This window comes from Panthera leo, chromosome E1, assembly GCF_018350215.1.
Source record: "Panthera leo isolate Ple1 chromosome E1, P.leo_Ple1_pat1.1, whole genome shotgun sequence".
NCBI classification, from domain to species: Eukaryota; Metazoa; Chordata; class Mammalia; order Carnivora; family Felidae; genus Panthera; species Panthera leo.
The window spans coordinates 14,955,682-14,973,191 of NC_056692.1; the positions used below are offsets into that span (position 1 = coordinate 14,955,682).

A 17,510-nucleotide genomic window follows, 5' to 3' on the forward strand; every position below is an offset into this window, starting at 1 on the left:
GGAAGCTATGGGAGCCTATGTGGGGAACCCAAGATAAGATACCCATCCCCAATCCCTACAAGCCCAGGATCCTGATTGGCTGCCTTCAGTCTGGGTTTGGAAGGGGTGGAGAGAAGAGACAGGGCCATGGCCTCTGCCAGCATCCTCCCTCAGCAAGATCAAAGCCTCCTTACCTTCCCCCAAGCTGAGGGTTCAGGAAACTGACCTGGGGCTGCATGAACCAGAAGCCCTGTACCCCGTGGTGCCCAAGAGCAATGATCAGGCTGTCTCCCACCTTCCTCCCGCCCTACTTCTCACTCTCCTCACTGCCCTGGAAGCTGCTGGGTCTCAATTTTTCCCCACCCTGATAACCATCATCAAGAAAAGCCTCACTCAGTTCCATGGCTCTTCCAAAAGATTTATTGGTCATATTTACATCTATTGCAAATAGTGAAGAGGCAGTAAGGGCCCAGGCTCAGACCTCATCTCTGCTCCAGAATGTGAGGGTCCGGGGATGCCTGGGTCTTCCTGTCCCCTGGGAGAGACCTGAGATGCAGAGATCATTCCTGCCCCTTCTCTCAGGGTGTTGGACCACTCCCCAAGGGTTCTGGGCCCAGGGGCTGCCTCTTCAGTTCAAGGCACAAACACTGTGGTTAGGGATGGGCAGGCAAGGCATGGGGTCACTCCTGGCAGGCACCAGCTGGACCAGTCCATCTTCCCTCCCCTGGTCCTGCCCTCTTTCTTCCCCTACTGGTCCCATACTGGGCAGGGCCTGGCTGGGTGGACACTTAAACCCCACCCCAAGGCCCCTAACTCCTGGACCAGGACCAGCCCTCCTTAGAGGCTGGAGTCCAAGCACCATCAGTGTCCTGGACTGGAGCGGCTTCCCTGCCCTTGTGAGATAGGGGCACAGAGGGCTCACAAGGGGAGGTGGGTGGGGGGGCGTCCTTGGCTGGACACTGGCTGGACAGGGCCAGTCTCCCTTCCCCTTCTCAGAGCTTCCCTGTCCCCATGTGGACCCAGGGGGCAGAGCTTGGGAGAAGAGAGGGCAGCGATGCTTTCCTGTGCTCCCTCTCTTGCTTCCTGCTGACTCGGGGCAGCATCTCCCCAAGCCACAAATGAGATCCCTTCTGGCAGCACTGGTGGCTCTGGCGGTTCAGGAACCTGGACCCCTGCCTCACTGTGGCTGGCAGGCCATGTGGGCACAGAGTGTGGGGCCTGAGGCCTGCCCAGAGGGAGCTGCTGGGGAGACAAGGGTAAGGGATGGACTCCCTGGGGGATGTCTGCCCACCCTCGTTGGCCAGCCCCACCTTGGCCTAGGCCAGGAGGCGGATGACCCCATTGTCCGAGCCCAGCAAGAGGTGGCGTTTAGTGGGCAGCAAGGCCAGGCTGGTGAGCGTGCCTCGGAAGTTCTCAGAGCTGAGCTTCGTGGTGGCCTGGGAGGGTGGCTCAAGCAGGGAGCAGACTCCGATCTTGTTGGCCACGGTGCCGGTGACCACCTCGCTGCCGTACAGGTCGAAGGTGTGGATGGGGTCAGATGCTGATTTGTAGTGGTGCGTGGGCTTCTGTTCCAGCTCCTTCCACACAGTCAAGGAGTGGTCAGAGGAGGAGCTGACCAGGACACTGCCCTCCACCGCCTGCTCAGGGAGAAGAGAGCCTCAGCAGGGCCTGGGCCCTCCCATGTGCCCACTGAGCTCCAAGGTCTTCTGTTTACTCGCAGCTTATCTCCCAGGAAGACAGGGGATCCTGGGCAGGGGACCAGCTGCCCACCCCTGCCACATTACATTAACACTAGTTAATATGTTAAAGTGTCTTTAACCTAGTCATCACTATCATTTGAGCACTTACTGTATCTAGGCATTTTGTTAGGCATGCCATATTACCACATTTAATTTTCATAACAACTCTATGACGTAGATGCTGTTGCTCCCGTTTTATAGAGAAAAAACATGAGGCTAAGAAAAGTTAAGTAATCCTACCAAGGTCACAGAGCCAGTAAGTGGCATTGCCAGGTAATACCCAGGTTGACCCCAAAGCCTTCCTTGGAAGGTCAGAACTTAGAGGTGCCTGAAGCCCTGGGGCCCCGGACAGAGTTGGGGGCAGCCTGCCCTTAGTATTGGCAGTGCATGTCCCCTGGCTCCAGTCAGGATAGGGAGGAAGTGCCAGTTGCCTGGAAAAATCCTCCCACATACAGTCCTGTTCCTCCTCCTGGTCCCTCCCTGGGCAGTTCCCCAAGGTCTGTGACTGAGAATGGGCGGGGGTAGGGGCAGGATCCCCATGCCCGGGTGTCCCTACCCCCACCAGGGCAGCCCAGCACGGGCCATGGACTCTGCTCAGTGGTCGGGGGCAGTAAACACCCTCCCAGCTGAGCTTTATTTAACCTGACTGGGTCACGGACAGGACCTGACCCCTGATCCTCCAAGCAAGACAAATATGGACAAGGGTTACTCATTAGAACATCCCCAGGGAACAGCAGGGTCAGCTCGCCCCCTGGTTCCCGCCCCCGTGGCCTGCCTGCTGCCAGGGCCCCCTGCAGAAGAGCTGGCTCCTAACCCTCTCCGCCCATCAGCCATGGGGCATGTACGAGGGAGCCGGTCCTGGGTGGGCCCTAAGAGGGCCTGGAGCAGGGGCTGGGCTGGGCAGTGAGGAGGGAAAGGGGACCACGTCAGTCACCTTGATCTGCAGGATGTCCCCCTCATGGGCTGGCCAGCCACGCAAAACCAGGCCTGTACGGGTGTCCAGGAGCACCATGAAGCCCGAGGAGAAGCCAGCCACGACGCTACGGCCACTGGGGCTGACGGCCAAGGAGCGGACAAGCCCCGGGTTCAGCCCGCCACCCAGGCGGAACTCATGCTGCAGACAGAGGGAGATGAGCTAAAGCACTGCCACCCACTCCAACCCGTTTCTCCCTGAGGTCCTGTTCACCCCAAGCCCACACGGCTGAAAGGCCTGAGCCTCTATCCCCCATCGAGGGGAGGGCACCCCTTCATCCCAGATCAGAGTCCCACCCCCCAGCATTTGCTGCTGTGGGTGATTTGTCTCCAAAGAGAAACTACACCCTGCTTCTCTCTTCAGGGTCTTTCCTCCCTGCTGGGCATCCAAGCCAGGGCTCAGGGAACCGAACGCCCCTGACCTGCAGGCCGGGCTTCCTGCAGTCCACAAAGCGCAGGGTCGAGTCAGAGCTGGCCATGGTGATGCTGGTATGGGGGGCAGGCATGACAGCCACAGCAGTCAGGGGCACCCGGCTGTCCCATGGCTCTATTACGCGAAGGGTCTTCCCTGGGAAGGAAAGGCACAGTGGATCTAGGGTCCCAGTAGCAGATGGAAGAACCCCAACCCTTCCTATCTCCCTGACATACCCTGTAACTGCCTCTCATCTCCCAGGGGACCTAAGAAAATACTAACGATGATTTTTTGACCCCCCCCACCTTCCTGCATCCATGACCAGGCCAGGCTCCTGTACCCAAACTCTTCACACAGCACCCCCTGACCAAATGCTACCTCTCCTCGGTCTACCTCGATGCTACTCCATCCCCTCCCCCTTTAAAAACCTTATTAACCTTATTTCTCCCTAACACGATGCCAAAAAATCATCAAGCAACTCTCTGCCAAACTTGTATGACATGTTATGTGTTAAGCCAAACCCCTATGTGCATTATCTTCTAAACCAGTTCTGATTCCCATTTTGCAGATGGGGAGCACTAACGCTTCCAGCATCAAAGTGACTTGAGCAAGGTAACTCCGCAAATAAGTTGGCAGAACCAATTCAAACTTAAGGCTAATGGATTCCAACTCAGGTCTAACTGCTCCTCTGTGCAGCCTCGCTGGGTTGTCCCACACCATACACCAAGACACCCCAACCGCCCAACCCTGGGTCCCCGCACCCAGAGGCCTGGCCTGGCAGGGCACGGCATGGCAGCAACAGAACAGGCCTCACCTGGGCCCGCTCACCTGTGAAGGGGTCCCAGACGTGCACAGCCCCGTCACAGCTCACCACATACTGCGGGGCCTCGAGCTGGCCCACAAAGAAGACGCTCTTGCGGTGCTGGGCATAGACGAGGCGTGGGGCCGTCTCGCTGGTGCCATCCCCAGAGTTGTAGAGTGGCCAGAGGCGCACCGTGCGGTCCTTGCTGCCACTTAGGAAGAAGTCCTCACTGCTCAGGGGCGCCACGCACTTGACAGCCCCGAGTGGCCCGGGAAGCTCTGCAGGCGGATCTGATGGAAGTGGAAGTGGGCATCCTGCTGGCTCACGCCGATCTCGTACTGCCAGTACGCCAGCCAGTTCCCGCTTAGCCCGTGGGCGCTCCGCGGCAGCTCCCGCTTCAGCGCGTTGTCCTCCTCGCTGCTGGGGCCCCCACTGCCAGCGCCAGGGATGGGGCCCAGCAAGCCGGGGCTCTCAGGCTGAGAGTCATCGGGAATCTGGATGCGGTTCCCGACCAGCACGCTCCCAAAGGTCCCCGAGTGGCCGTCGTCCCGGGAGCAGCCCCCACTCTGGGGGTCCCACTCAGGGCCGGCGCTGGGCACCGTGGGCTCCACGCCGGCAGGGCTGCGACTGCTCGGACTGATGGTCTCCAAATACAGCCCCGCCAGCTCCCCAACCAGCTCGTGGTTGGGGATGATTTTCCGGATGATGTCACCTGGATGGGAGTGGGAGAGGTCCTCAGATTAGGGAAGATGGAAGGCCGCTGCCACCACCCATCCAAGGCTTGGGAACCACAGAAAACAGGGCAGGTCCTGGCTGTGCAACTCTGGGCAAGTAACTCTTCATCTCTGAGCCTATTTTCTTCCACAGAAAAAGGTAGATCCATTCACACGAACATCTTCTATGTGTGCCGGGTGTTACGCAGGGCATCAGAAATAGAATGGTAAAAGCCAGGGGGTGCTTTCCCTCCCAGGGCTTAGATTTCAGTAGAGGGATGATGACATATCTAACCACAGGGCTGCCCATCCTATTTAAGATGATGACACACATAATTGCTCAGCAGTGCCGGGCCCACACGGGAGGCTACAGAAATGGTGGGCAGCTAATTCCTCTCAGACAACTCCGGGAGATGTCAGTACGTCAGCCTGGTGGCCCTGCCATCCCCAGGGATACTCTAGGCCAGCTCCTGTGCCTCCTTGCTGGCTAATGCTCAGTCCCTGTTTATACAGCACCTTGGAACTCTGAGGTCCAAGGCCAAATCCCTTTGCTCTGACCCAGAACACTGAATGCTCGTTACTGATTCTGGGGGCAAGGGGAGCATGGGGCCCTCCCCAGAGAAGAGACATGGCCACAGAGGCTTTGCGATGGAACGTGATGGGGCAGTACCCAACAGGCAGGAGAAGGGCACGTAGATTGTGTACGCCATCTCCAAGGTGAACACCTTCTGCAGCTCGTCCAGCAGGGTAGGGTCCACCAGCCGCTGCCGCCCATCGGAGAAGGCCACCTCTGGCAGCTGGCCCTCACTGCGGCCCACGGGATCCAGCTTCAGCTCCTGTGGGCAGGGAGGCCCAGGGAGTCAGCCGAGTTCACGGCCCCTGCCCAGCCCAACCCAGCCAGGTAAGGGGGGTAGGTCTGCCTACCTGGTGCCGAAGCTCATGCAGCTGAGAGAAGACTTGAAAGAAGGTGGCCACAGGTTCACTCAGGTGCTGCTGGACCATCTCCTGCCCAATGCGCAGGCATATGAGGGCAATGAGGCTGATGGTTTTCACGCACAGGACAGTCCGGGCCTGGGCCCCACTCGGGAACCTGGAAAGAGAGTTCATGAGCTCCAGCACCCCCCACCTCTCCACAACTCTGCGGGACTTGCCCAGAATCTATGAAAAGCTTTAAGTGAAAAGAACTACAAGACAAATTTGATCCAAACCAGACGAGAGGAACCGGAGGCACAGAAAGAAGATGTGGCTTGTTCAGGGTCACACAGCTGGATCAGAACCAGGAATCCTGATAACCAAGACTCCTGACACCCAGTCCGGTCTCATCCCCAAGCTTCCCAGCCCCTCCTGGGTAGCTCCCTCAGCTGAGCTACTCCCACTCCCACAGGGGTGGGGCAGGAGCCTACCCAGTGACGAGGGAAGTGAGGAAGCTGAGCACGGGCAGCAAGACCTCGTGGCTGATTCGGGGCAGGATGTCCATGAGGGTGGTGTCCGAGAGGTACACGATGATCTTCTGGGTCAGAGTCACCGCTGCCAGCAGCCCCGCCTCCTTACGGCTGTTCAGTCGACTGGGGCCTGAGGTGCCACCTGGGGCCACCTAGGGCCATAGAGAAGGTGAGGGCCAGGCTGTCCACGGACCCCGTGGGGCCCCCAGGGATCCCAGGTCCACCCTCAAGCTCCTTGACCTCCCCTGGGACTGCCAGTCAGTAACTGACCAGGTAGCTGATGTAGGGCAGGTACTGGTAGGTGAGGACAGGCTCCCCATACAGATGAGCAATGTGGAGGAGGCAGCTGAGCACGGGCCCCGACACTATATCACCCAGCACCGGTCTCTTCTGATAGATGTTGCCAGCACTCAGCGGGGGACTCTCACCACTGCTCACGGTGAACTGTTGCCGAGTGGGCCCTGCCGAGGAAGAACCAGCAGCCTTGAGTAGCTAACAGCAGGCAGGAGGCAGGGCGGCCTTCCAGGAACTGTGGTAGCCACTCCTCGTCACCCTAGCCTGGGGGCCACCCCACGCCCTACCCAAGGAAGGAAGTAGCTTACAGATGGGGTCCCAGGACCTGCCTGGGAGGTGGAAGTAGGAAGGATCCCCTGCAGGGGGCTGAAGATAGACAGAGGGGCTGGGACGAAGCCCCATCTCCAGCACCAACCACAGGCCTTACCAACGTAACAAGATGTCAGCAGGCGGAGCAGGTTCCGGGCCACGTAGCGAGAGGCCACTGTGGGACCAAGCTTGGCAGATAGCCAGCGGACCATCTTGCAGGCTGTATCTGCAGGGCAGGAATGGGCCCTGAGCTCATCAGATAATGGTGACTTGCCATGCCTCCCACCCCACCCCAGGGCACCTCTCCTGGCCTATCCTGGCTGCAGACCTGCCAAGGGGCCCAGTCAAAGCCGGGTGCCCCACACCACCATCCTCTATTTAGCAGTGGCAGAGGTGGCCTGTGGCTTTGGGACTGCCCCCACGTGGCCCTGGCTTTGGGGCTACTCCAGGCTCCTCTCCTTCAGCACACCTTGCAGGAAGGTTATCCTTTCAGCGAATCTTCCTAAGCTGCTAAATGAGGCCTGGCCAGGCCCTGGCTCCCTCACCCTACGGCCTGTGTTCCTTCTTCTTCCTTCCACTCTCTCTGTCTAAACTTCCTAGGTTTGCACTGATTCTTTTTTTTCCTTCAAACTTTTATTTAAATTCTAGTTAGTTAAAATACAGTACGATAAGGCCGCCTGGGTGGCTCAGTTGGTTAAGCGACCGACTTCGGCTCAGGTCATGATCTCACAGTCTGTGAGTTTGAGCCCCGCGTCGGGCTCTGTGCTGACAGCTCAGAGCCTGGAGTCTGCTTCAGATTCTATGTCTCCCCCTCTCTCTACCCCTCCTCTGCTCATGCTCTGTGTCTCTCTGTCTCTCAATAATAAATAAACGTTAAAAAATTTTTTTAAAAAATACAGTACAATATTGGGTTCAGGAGCAGAATTCAGTCCCTGATTCTTCAATGGAACCATGACAACCTTAGAGCCTCACACATGCTGTTCCCACTGCCTGGTATGCTCTTCCCACTGTAAACCCTACCATTTTGCTTGCTATCTCCTATTCATTGGACCTCAACCAGCCCTACTTTCATGGGACCCTGAAAACTTGATCTAAGCCCCATTTATATTCCCTCATAGCAGCCAATCCTGTTCTTTACAGCACTAACATGACATTTACATGACACTGTCTACAGTGTGGCATCTCCTCGGCTACAGGTGCGCTCCAGGAGGGCAGGCCCACATCTGTGCTGTGTGTGAATCTGCTGCACCCACGGCTTAGCAAAGACTAGGTACTCAGAAATGTTGAATGAAAACCAGAGTGACGAAAAGCTAATACCTATTCTTCTGAAACTATTCCAAAAAATAAAAGAGGAAGGACAACTTCCAAATTCATTCTATGAGGCAGCGTTATCCTGATACCAAAACCAGATAAAGACACAAAGAGAACAACAGGCCATTATCTCTGTTGCACATAGATGCAATATCCTCAACAAAATGCTAGCCAACTGAATCCAACAATACATTAAGAAAATCATTCACCGTGATCAAGTGGGATTTACTCCTTGGGATGCAAGGGTGGTTCAATAGTCACAAATCAATCATCATGATACATCACATCAATAAAAGAAAGGATAAAAGCCATATGATCATTCCAACAGATGCATAAAAAGCACCTGACAAAGTACAATGTGCATTCATAAAACCCTCAACAAAGTAGGTCCAGAGGAAACATACCTCAATATAATAAAGGCCATATATGAAAAACCCACAGCAAATGTCATCCTCAATGGGGAAGAACTAGGAGCTTTTCCCCAAGGTCAGAAACAAGACAAATATTTCCACTCTCACCACTGGAAGTCTTAGCCACAGCAATCAGACAACAAAAAGAAATAAAAATCATCCAAACTGGTAAAGGAAGTAAAACTTCCATTATTTGCCGATGACATGATACTATTTATAGAAAACCCTAAAGACTCCACCAAAAAACTACTAGAACGGACACATGAATTCAGTGAAGTCACAGGATACAAAATCAATGTACAGAAATCTGTTGCATTTCTATACACTAAGAATTAAACAGCAAAAAGAGAAATTAAGAAAACAATCCCATTTACAATTGCACCAAAAACAGTAAAATACCTAGGAATAAAATGAAACAAAGAGGTGAAAAACCTGTATCCTGAAAACTGTAAAACATGGATGAAAGAAATTGAAGATGACACAAAGGAATGGAAGGTTCTTCCATGGATTGGAAGAATGGATATTGTTGGAATGTCTATACTAGCCAAAACAATCTACACATTTAATGCAACCCCTATCAAAATACCAACAGCATTCTTCACAGAATTAGAACAAACAATCCTAAAATTTGTATGGAATCACAAAAGACCCTGAATAGCCAAAGCAATCTTGAAAAAGAAAAAGTGGAGGTATCACAATTCCATACCTCAAGTTATATTAATTACAAAGCTGTAGTAATCAAAACAGTATGGTACTGGCACAAAAATAAGCACATCAATGGAACAGAACAGAAAACCCAGAAAAAAGCCCACAATTACATGGTCAATTAATCTTTGACAAAAGAAAGAATATACAACCGGAAAAAGTCTCTTCAGCAAATGGTATTGGAAAAACTGGACAGCTACATGCAAAAGAATCATACTGGACCACTTTCTTACACCATACGCAAAAAGAAACTCAAAATGGATTAAAGTCCTAAACGTGAGACCTGAAACCATAAAAATCCTAGAAGAGAGCATAGGCAGTATTTTTCTGACATCAGCCATAGCAACATCTTTCTAGCTATGTCTCCTGAGGGAAGGGAAACAAAGGCAAAAATAAACTTTTGGGACTACATCAAAATAAAAAGGTTCTGCATAGCTAAGGAAATGATCAACAAAACTAAAAGGCAACCTTCTGAATGGGAGAAGATATTTGCAAATGACATATCCGATAAAGGCTTAGTATCCAAAATATATTAAGAACTGATACAACTCAACAGCCAAAAAAACAAATAATCCAATTTAAAAAAAGGCAGAAGACATGAACAGACATCTCTCCAAAGAAGACATCCAGATGGCCAACCGACACATGAAAAGATGCTCCACATCACTCATCATCAGGGAAATGCAAATCAAAACTACAATGAGATACCACCTCACACCCGTCAGAATGGCTAAAATCAACAACACAAAAACCAGTTAAGTGTTGGCGAAGATGTGGAGAAATGTGCAGTGCTGGAGGGAATGCAAACTGGTGCAACCACTGTGGAAGGTGCTTGGGAGGTACCTCAAAAAGTTAAAAATAAAACCACCCTCTGATCCAGTAATTGGACTACTCCCAAAATATGTAAACACTATTTCCAAGGGACACACACACCCCTATATTTACTGCAGCATTATTTACAAGAGCCAAACTATGTGCAGCCCAAGTGTCCATCAACAGATGAATGGATAAAGAAGATGTGGTACACATGTACAATGGAATATTACTCAGCCATAAAAACGAATGGTATCTCGCCATTTGCAACAACATGGACGGCGCTAGAGAGTATTATGCTACGCAAAACAAGTCAGAGACAAATTCCACATGATTTCACTCATGTGTGGAATTTAAGAAACAAAACAAACAAGCAAGGAAAAAGGGAGAGAGAAAAAGAGTGAGAGGAAGAAACCAAGAAACAGACTCTTACCTATAGAGAACTGATGATTATCAGAGGGGAGGTGGATGGGGAAATGAGTGAAATAGGTGATGGGGATTAAAGTGCACTTGCTGTGAGGAGCACTGAGCAATGTACAGAATTGTTGAATCACTACACTGTACCCCTGAAACTAATGGAACACTGTATGTTAACTATATTGGAATCAAAAGACAAAACAGAACCCTGAGGCACCTGGCTGGCTCAGTGAGAACATGCGACTTGATCTCAGGGTCATGAGTTTAAGTCCCACGTTTGGGTGTAGACATTATGCAAATAAATAAGTAATACGATAAGATAAAAAGACAAAACAAACCAGAGGACTGTTTTACAACACCTCGAGGCCTGAGAACTCACCAAGAAGGATCTTCTGTTCTTTGCCCTCCGACTGCTCAGTTAGTGGTTCCTCCTCTTCCTCCCCATCTGTGTCGCCACCACGGGCCACGACAGTATCCATGGACAGCACCGTGTCAGAGAGAGTGAGCTCAGACGCCCTGGTGATGTCGTCTTGCTCCCCCTCTCCCTCCTCCTCCTCCAACACCACACAGCCTTCCTCCTCCTCCTCTTCCTCCTCTGAGCCTTCGCTTTGCTTCAAGTCCTGGCTGCTGTCACCTGACCTGAGGCTGCTCTTGTCCACAGGAGCACCCCCCTCATCTGCAGCCCGTTCCTCGCCCAGGGAGGTCTCACTGGTGCTGCTCTTGTCGCTCAGCCGGCCTAGGCTCACAGCCTCAGCTTCCTGGGGCTGTGGGGACTCAGCCACATAGAGCCCAGCTTGGAAGTCTTCGGTCTCAGGGAGGTAGGCCTGGTCATGGAAGCTGACACCAGACGTGTAGTCCGGGAGCCCCAGGCCCGAGGAAGCAGCAGGCTCACCATCCATCTGAATTTCCTCCCCAAAAGCACAGGGGCTGGGCCTAGCCCCTGGGAGCTCACTCTCCTCATCCTCAGTGGCCCCCACCAGGCCCTTGCTTTCCTCCTGGGAGGCCTCCACACCAGCCAGCACCTGGAGGACGTGGGGCAGCAGGTGGATGAGAAAGGCCTGCAGGCCCAGCCGCACCATCAGCTGGGCCACAAAGCAGTCAGTGTACAAGTAGAAGCGGCCGTGTAACCGGCAGGGGCTCTCATAGGCACCAATGAGAGGCTTCAGTAGGTACTTATTGGCATTTTTGGGGCCCAGGGCCTTAGCGACAGGTTCAAATAGGTACCAGGCTGTGTACACAGCCGTGTGCTCCTCAGACATGAGTGACAGCACGAAGGGCAGCAGGATCTCCAGGCCCTCCGGGGTGATGTCACTCAGCACCGCACCCAGTTGCTGCCACAGAGCAAACACCAGCTCCCGCCCCTGGGCCTCGTCCTCCACGCGTCTCGCCTGATACAGGAGGATGAACTTGTGCAGCGCCGGGAAGTACGGAGGGAAGGGAACCACGGAGCTGAAGGGGCTGAGGAGCTGGGCCGGACAGGGTGGAGGCAATCCCCGGGAGATGGGCCTGTACTCAAAGAGTGGGGCCAGCTTGCCCCTCCCTGCTGTCACAGGGCCTTCGGGTCCACTGAGCTGCAGGAGCATGTCCAGCACGGGCTGCAGAGACACGGGGATCTCCTTGGGGTGGCGTGTGCAGAGGCCCCGAACGGCCTCGAAACGTACCCACAAAGGCGCGTCAGGCTGCAGTGTCCGGACCCTGGTGGCAAACACCATCTCAGCCAACAGGACACCCAGCGCCTGCATGTCCCGATGGAAGAGGTCCTGCAGCTGCACGGGTGGCTGGACCTGGGCATGCTCAGGCACCTCCAATTGGCCCCCTAGGCCTTTGGTCAGGAAGTTGCCTAGTTTCTCCAGCCCTTCCAGAGCCTGCACAGGATTGAAACCCTCGGGAAGAAGAATCTTCCCCTCCTCACCTTCCCCAGGGTCGGCCCCAGCAGCTTTGTTCCTGCGGCCTGCTCGAGAGGCCGAGGCCACTGAGAAAGACAAGAGGCCTGGGGAGGCTTGACTGGAGGAAGATGAGGAAGAGCCCAGCTGGTCACCTGCTTTCCCTGCGAGGGAGATAGAATCCAGAGCTTCTGTGGCCTGTTCCAAGTCATCTTCCCCTGCCACGGGCCTCTCCCTGGCCCAGCCAGCCTCACAGGGAGTGGCCTCCAAAACCAGCCTGCCCACCCCATTTGTAAGCTGTCCTGGTAAGTCCTCCCGGCCTATGCTCTCCTGGATGGTCTGGAACAACACTCTGGGGATGAGTGGAGGCTCAGGGGCCAGGGCAGGAGCCCCAGCCAGGCGTTGGGGGTGTGGCTGATCGAAGAGCTGCACCACGCCATAGCTGGTCAGGTGTGTGTGGGCATCCACCAGGTGCAGGCACACATTCTTCTCTTTCACAGCCTCCTTGCCCTGGAGTTTGTAGCCAAATGTGAGGTCAATCCAGTGGTGCAGGTCCTGGGACACCTCTCGGCTCTCCAACAGTGCCCGGTGTGCAGACACGAACTCCTGACTGGAGCCACACCAGGCTGGCACATCTAGGTCAGGCATGTCAGGGTGGATGGAACAGAAGATAGAGGGATCGGTGTAGAACTCAGGAATGCACTCGTCGGGTGTCCAGTTCTGCATACGTTCCATGCTGGCGGGATACTCATGGGGCTCCCACTGCGCCCGCACATGTCCACAGAGCACCGACCGGGGTGTCCTCCGAGCCTTGTACACATAATATGTGATGTCGGAAAGCACGTCCGAGATGTGGTGAGGAACGTGAGGTGGCTCCCCGCCACCCGCACCACCTGCTACAAATGCCTGCCGCGTCATCTCGTATGTGAAGTCCAGCTGCTTATCCCCCTTGTTGAGGCGGAACTTGGACTTGCGCAGGTCTCGAAAGCGCCCGTGGGGTGTGGTGAAGTCCACCACCCAGGGCAGCACTGGGTGGTAGTTGGGATCTCCCTGCCGCCGACCTGCCAGCCTATTTAGCTGCATGAGGTAGTGAAAGTTGCTGATGCGGCCATGGACCCAATCCAACACAAGGCCTCTAAGTTCCTCCCGGCAGGTGGGACACCCAGCCCCCCCACCTCCCTCCTCTCCAAGTTCAGTGCCTGGCCCAGCCCTCGATACAGGGGTCTCCTCATTCTCTTCCTCCCTGGGCCTCTCGTAAGCACTCAGGTCCAGCCGGAGCTCGCTGCAAAGCTTCTCATCCACAGCGATGTGGTGCAAAGTTAGGGCCCCGCAGGCCAGTCCCTGGCGGTGACAGGCATCCATAGCCCTCAGCACACGGAAGAGAATGAAGAGCACCTTGGCTTGGCTGTTGGTCAGCTTGGCAGGGCTGAAGGTGACCACATCGTGCAGGGAAAACTGCACATAAGGGTGCACCACGTACAGCATCTCTGGCGACTCCAGCAGGGCCTCAGCTCGCAAAAGACTGGGACAGGCCAAACTGCCCCGAGGGGGACAGGGACCATCTCTTGTATATGATGGGCACTGGGTAAATTCACCCACTGACAGGAAGGAACAACCATAGACCCTTTGCAGAGCCTGTCGTACTAAGTCCAGGGCAGGGACAGCTGAAGGGGCAGGGCTATGACTATACGGCTGCCCATAAGTACGATAAGCATGGCGCCACAGGTTGCGATAATTCTGGGCAGCCACATCCTGCATGAAGCGAGTGAGGGTCTCAGGGCTGCTGGACCCTTCCTCGAAAGGCAAGCCGCCACGGAGCGGGTAGGACAGCCTCCGCTTCCGCAGCCCGTGCACCTCCACGCGCGTCCAGCCGGGGGGCAGCTTCTGCACGGAGCGTTGCAGAAGAGTCCTCACTTCCGCCTCGCTCAGGCCCTCTGCCCGGGGGCAGGGTCCCAGGGGCAGCCGGCGCTCGCGGAGGCTGGCCAGCCAGCGCGCGGGCACTAAGGCCACCACGTGGGTGCCCCCGGGGCCGCAGCCAGCTGCCGGGCATCGATGTTCAGGTCCCTCTCCACGCTCTGGAGCAGCTCCTCCATGTCGGGGCTTGGGGGCGGGGACCAGCCTTCGGCCCCGTTGGTAAGAGCGACTTCCCGCCCCCTGCTCCCCGGGGCCATCCCCTCCTGGCCGCCTGGGGGCAGCGCGGGGCTGAGCCCGGCCACGGCCCTTCCCGCGACGGCTTCCGGGGTGCCAGGCCGGGCGGGTAGGGACGGGCGAGGGACCCGGGCTGAGGCAGAGGCGGGGGCGGAGGGGCCGGGGACAGAGGAGGGGAGGGCGGGGACGCTCTTACCCCACTGCAGGGTCCTGCGCTCCGGGCACAGCCGGGCAGGGGCTGCGGGGCGCCCGAGCCTGGCTCTGCCGTGACCGGTCAGCTGACTCGGCTCACGTGATCGCCCCGGCACGGAAACAACCGCACGTGGCTCAAATGGGCCGGTCGGACCGCGCCTCCCGCCGGCGCCACCGCCTGGCAGGCCTCGGTGCCCTCCCTCCCAGTGCAGTTGTGGCTTCGCTCTCTCGGGGTGCAGGAGAGGGGGATGCTGAACAGCCCATGAGATTTCCCTCCCTGCTTCCTCCTGCACGCACCAGGACGTGGATTTAGGAAGGATTTTGCCGGAGATCCCAGCCTTTAGCGGGCTGATACCACCGCCCCTCTGGTTTTACAGATAAGAAACCGATGGCAGAGCCGGGCTTTTGACATTAAGTCCCTTCAGCGCCTCCATGCTGCCTACCAAGAGAAGGAGCTTTTAATTTTCCAATACATTTAATCAGTAGCATTCCATTTGGCTTTTACAACACCCCTAAAATACAGAAGACAGTTAATACTCTTTATATTTCACAAGTCATAACCAAGAGCCGCCAAAGAGACTTGCCCAAGTGGCAGAATGGCAACTTAGAAGCTGGTGCACACACTTTCTGTCCTACAGTACCCCCCCCCCCCCCCCCAGCCCTCTCAGGGCTCTTTCTTTCTCTCTTTCAAATTCTGAGCCATCTGAGAGGGAGAAAAGTGGCCCAGGCCCAGAGGCCTGTAGTTCTTGGGAGGAAAGGTTCCCCCCAAGACTTCCCGTTGAAGATCTGCCTCTGAGGTGCCAGAGCCTGCCTGCTGTGGTCAGAGCCTTGCAGTTGCTACCTTGGCTAGGGGAACGGTGCAGCACAGGACAGGGAGCAGAAACCAGACAGCTGGTGCCAAAACTATCCGGGGGGGGGGGTCTCAGTTCTGACCCATTTGAAGACATTGTAGCAAAACAACTGGCTCTGTTTTTTTGAGTCTCACTCCTAGCAGATTTTGCCTCAAGTAGGAGTTTGGTGTAGAGGGAGGAATCCATAAAGGCACTCAAGAAAAACTACTGTCCCGGGGCTCCTGGGTGGCTCAGGCGGTTAAGCATCCATCTCCATTTCGGCTCAGGTCATGATCTCATGGTTCATGGGTTCGAGCCCCACATTGGGCTCTGTGCTGCACTGAGTCTGCTTGGGATTCTCTCTCTCCCTCTCTCTGCCTCTCCCTTGCTCATGCTCTCTCTCTCTCTTTCAAAAGTAAATAAATAAAACTTAAAAACAGTTTTTTAATTAAAAAAAAAAAAAAGAAAAACTACAGTCCTAATTAGAGAGGAAACAAATGGTTCAGCTATGATCTGATTCCATCTGCATCCTCTTGAAGACACAGTGGGAGCCCCGGATGTGCTTGTTCACATGGCCTTGGGCAGTTATAACTTACAACCATCATTCATGGAGCACTGATTAGGAGCCAGGCACCCTGCTAACACTTTGCATATCTTGTTTTGTTTAAGGAGTTATTTTTATAACCATTTAGGATGAGGAAGCTGACTACCTTAAGCAACTTGCCCAAGGTCACACTGCTAAGAGTTGGTAGAGCCAAATTTCAAACCCAAACTATCTCATTCTAAAACCAATGTTCACTGTGCTCCTTGGCCATGAAGTTTTATTTTTTCACCTGAGAAATTAGGCGTTCTTTGACAGTCTCGCATCCCGAAGTTTGGTCTGAGTACCTGAGGCCAGAGAACGGGTTTTGATGGTCAGTGGGTAGTGCCTGCTTCTTAGTACCAATAAAATTGGGTCCACCTGGTCTTTGCTCGGGTTTGTTTACCTAGTCTGAATAGGCACTACTTTTTCTTTCTGTAAGTTCGTGTATGTCCTGCCCTCTAGTGGTTTTGGCTTGCAATACAACGATGACCTTGAGTGTAACTAACCTTAAGAATTCTTTTCTTCCTTTGAATAGGATGTCCTTACAATGCTGGGCACTAAGATTCCTGGGGCACTGACACCTTCCCCAACCTGAGGCCTAAAACAGTGGTTTTCAAACTTTATGATGTACTTCTGATTCAGTAGTCCGGAATGAGACCCAGGGACCCGAATTGTTAACAAGCACCCCAGTTAATTCTGATGCAGGCAATCTGCAGGCCACATTTTGATACAATGCTCTGTAACAGCTCAATTCCCAAATTTCCCTGGAATCCCAACCCAAGCACCCTTGGGCTTTGGAGAATCTGGGACCAAATTAGCCACTCCCTTTCGCCAACTTCAATATTGAGTTTCCTGGAGGTCATGGCTTGGATAGTCAAAGAGGGAAGTTGCAGCTGCCCCGGCAGTCAGCCCATGCTGAGTGAGGTTAGTTTTTGCTGATCTGGCAGGGAGAAAAGTGAAGGAAGCTAACATTTAGTGTGCCAACTGTGGGCCAGTGGGCCAGGTACTGTGCTAGGTGTTTTCGAACATAATCCTTTTCGGGGCACCTGGGTGGTTCAGTAGGTTTAAGCATTTGACTTCAGCTCAGGTCATGATCTCACCATTCATGAGTTCGAGCCCCTCACTGGGCTCTCTGCTGTCAACACAGAGCCTGCTTCAGATCCTCTGTCTCCTCTCTTTCTGCTCCTCCCCCCTCATGTGCTCTCTCTCTCTCTCTCTCTCAAAAATAAACATTTTAAAAATTTTTAATAAAAACAACATAATCCTTTTTTAATCCCTACAATAAACTCTGAATTTATTATTCACTCTATTTTGTGGATGAGGAAATTGAGGTGCAGAGATGTTGAGCATCTTCAAGTTCAGAGCTGGTAAGAGCTGGAATTTGAATCCAAGTTTGTTGATTTCGGTAGTTCTCAACTGGGGGAGATTTTGGCCCCCAGGGGACATCTGGTAATGTCCTGAGACATTCATGGTTGTCATAACTGCAGGGTGGGGGTGTTGCTAATTCCATCTAGTGGACCAGGGATGCTGCTAAAATATGCTACAAACGACAGCCC

General features: G+C 54.2%; 1 protein-coding gene across 1 annotated transcript; it reads right to left on the reverse strand.

Moving 5' to 3' along the window:
* Positions 1 to 381: 381 nt before the first annotated feature.
* On the reverse strand, positions 382 to 14,607 carry WDR81 (WD repeat domain 81). Its single transcript, XM_042915888.1, is given in 12 exon segments — positions 382 to 1,616; positions 2,653 to 2,832; positions 3,113 to 3,258; positions 3,931 to 4,167; positions 4,170 to 4,616; positions 5,288 to 5,453; positions 5,542 to 5,707; positions 6,021 to 6,211; positions 6,330 to 6,520; positions 6,781 to 6,888; positions 10,698 to 14,231; positions 14,234 to 14,607. Coding segments are annotated over 12 exon segments (5,826 nt in total). The 5' UTR covers positions 14,373 to 14,607; the 3' UTR covers positions 382 to 1,295.
* Positions 14,608 to 17,510: the final 2,903 nt, after the last annotated feature.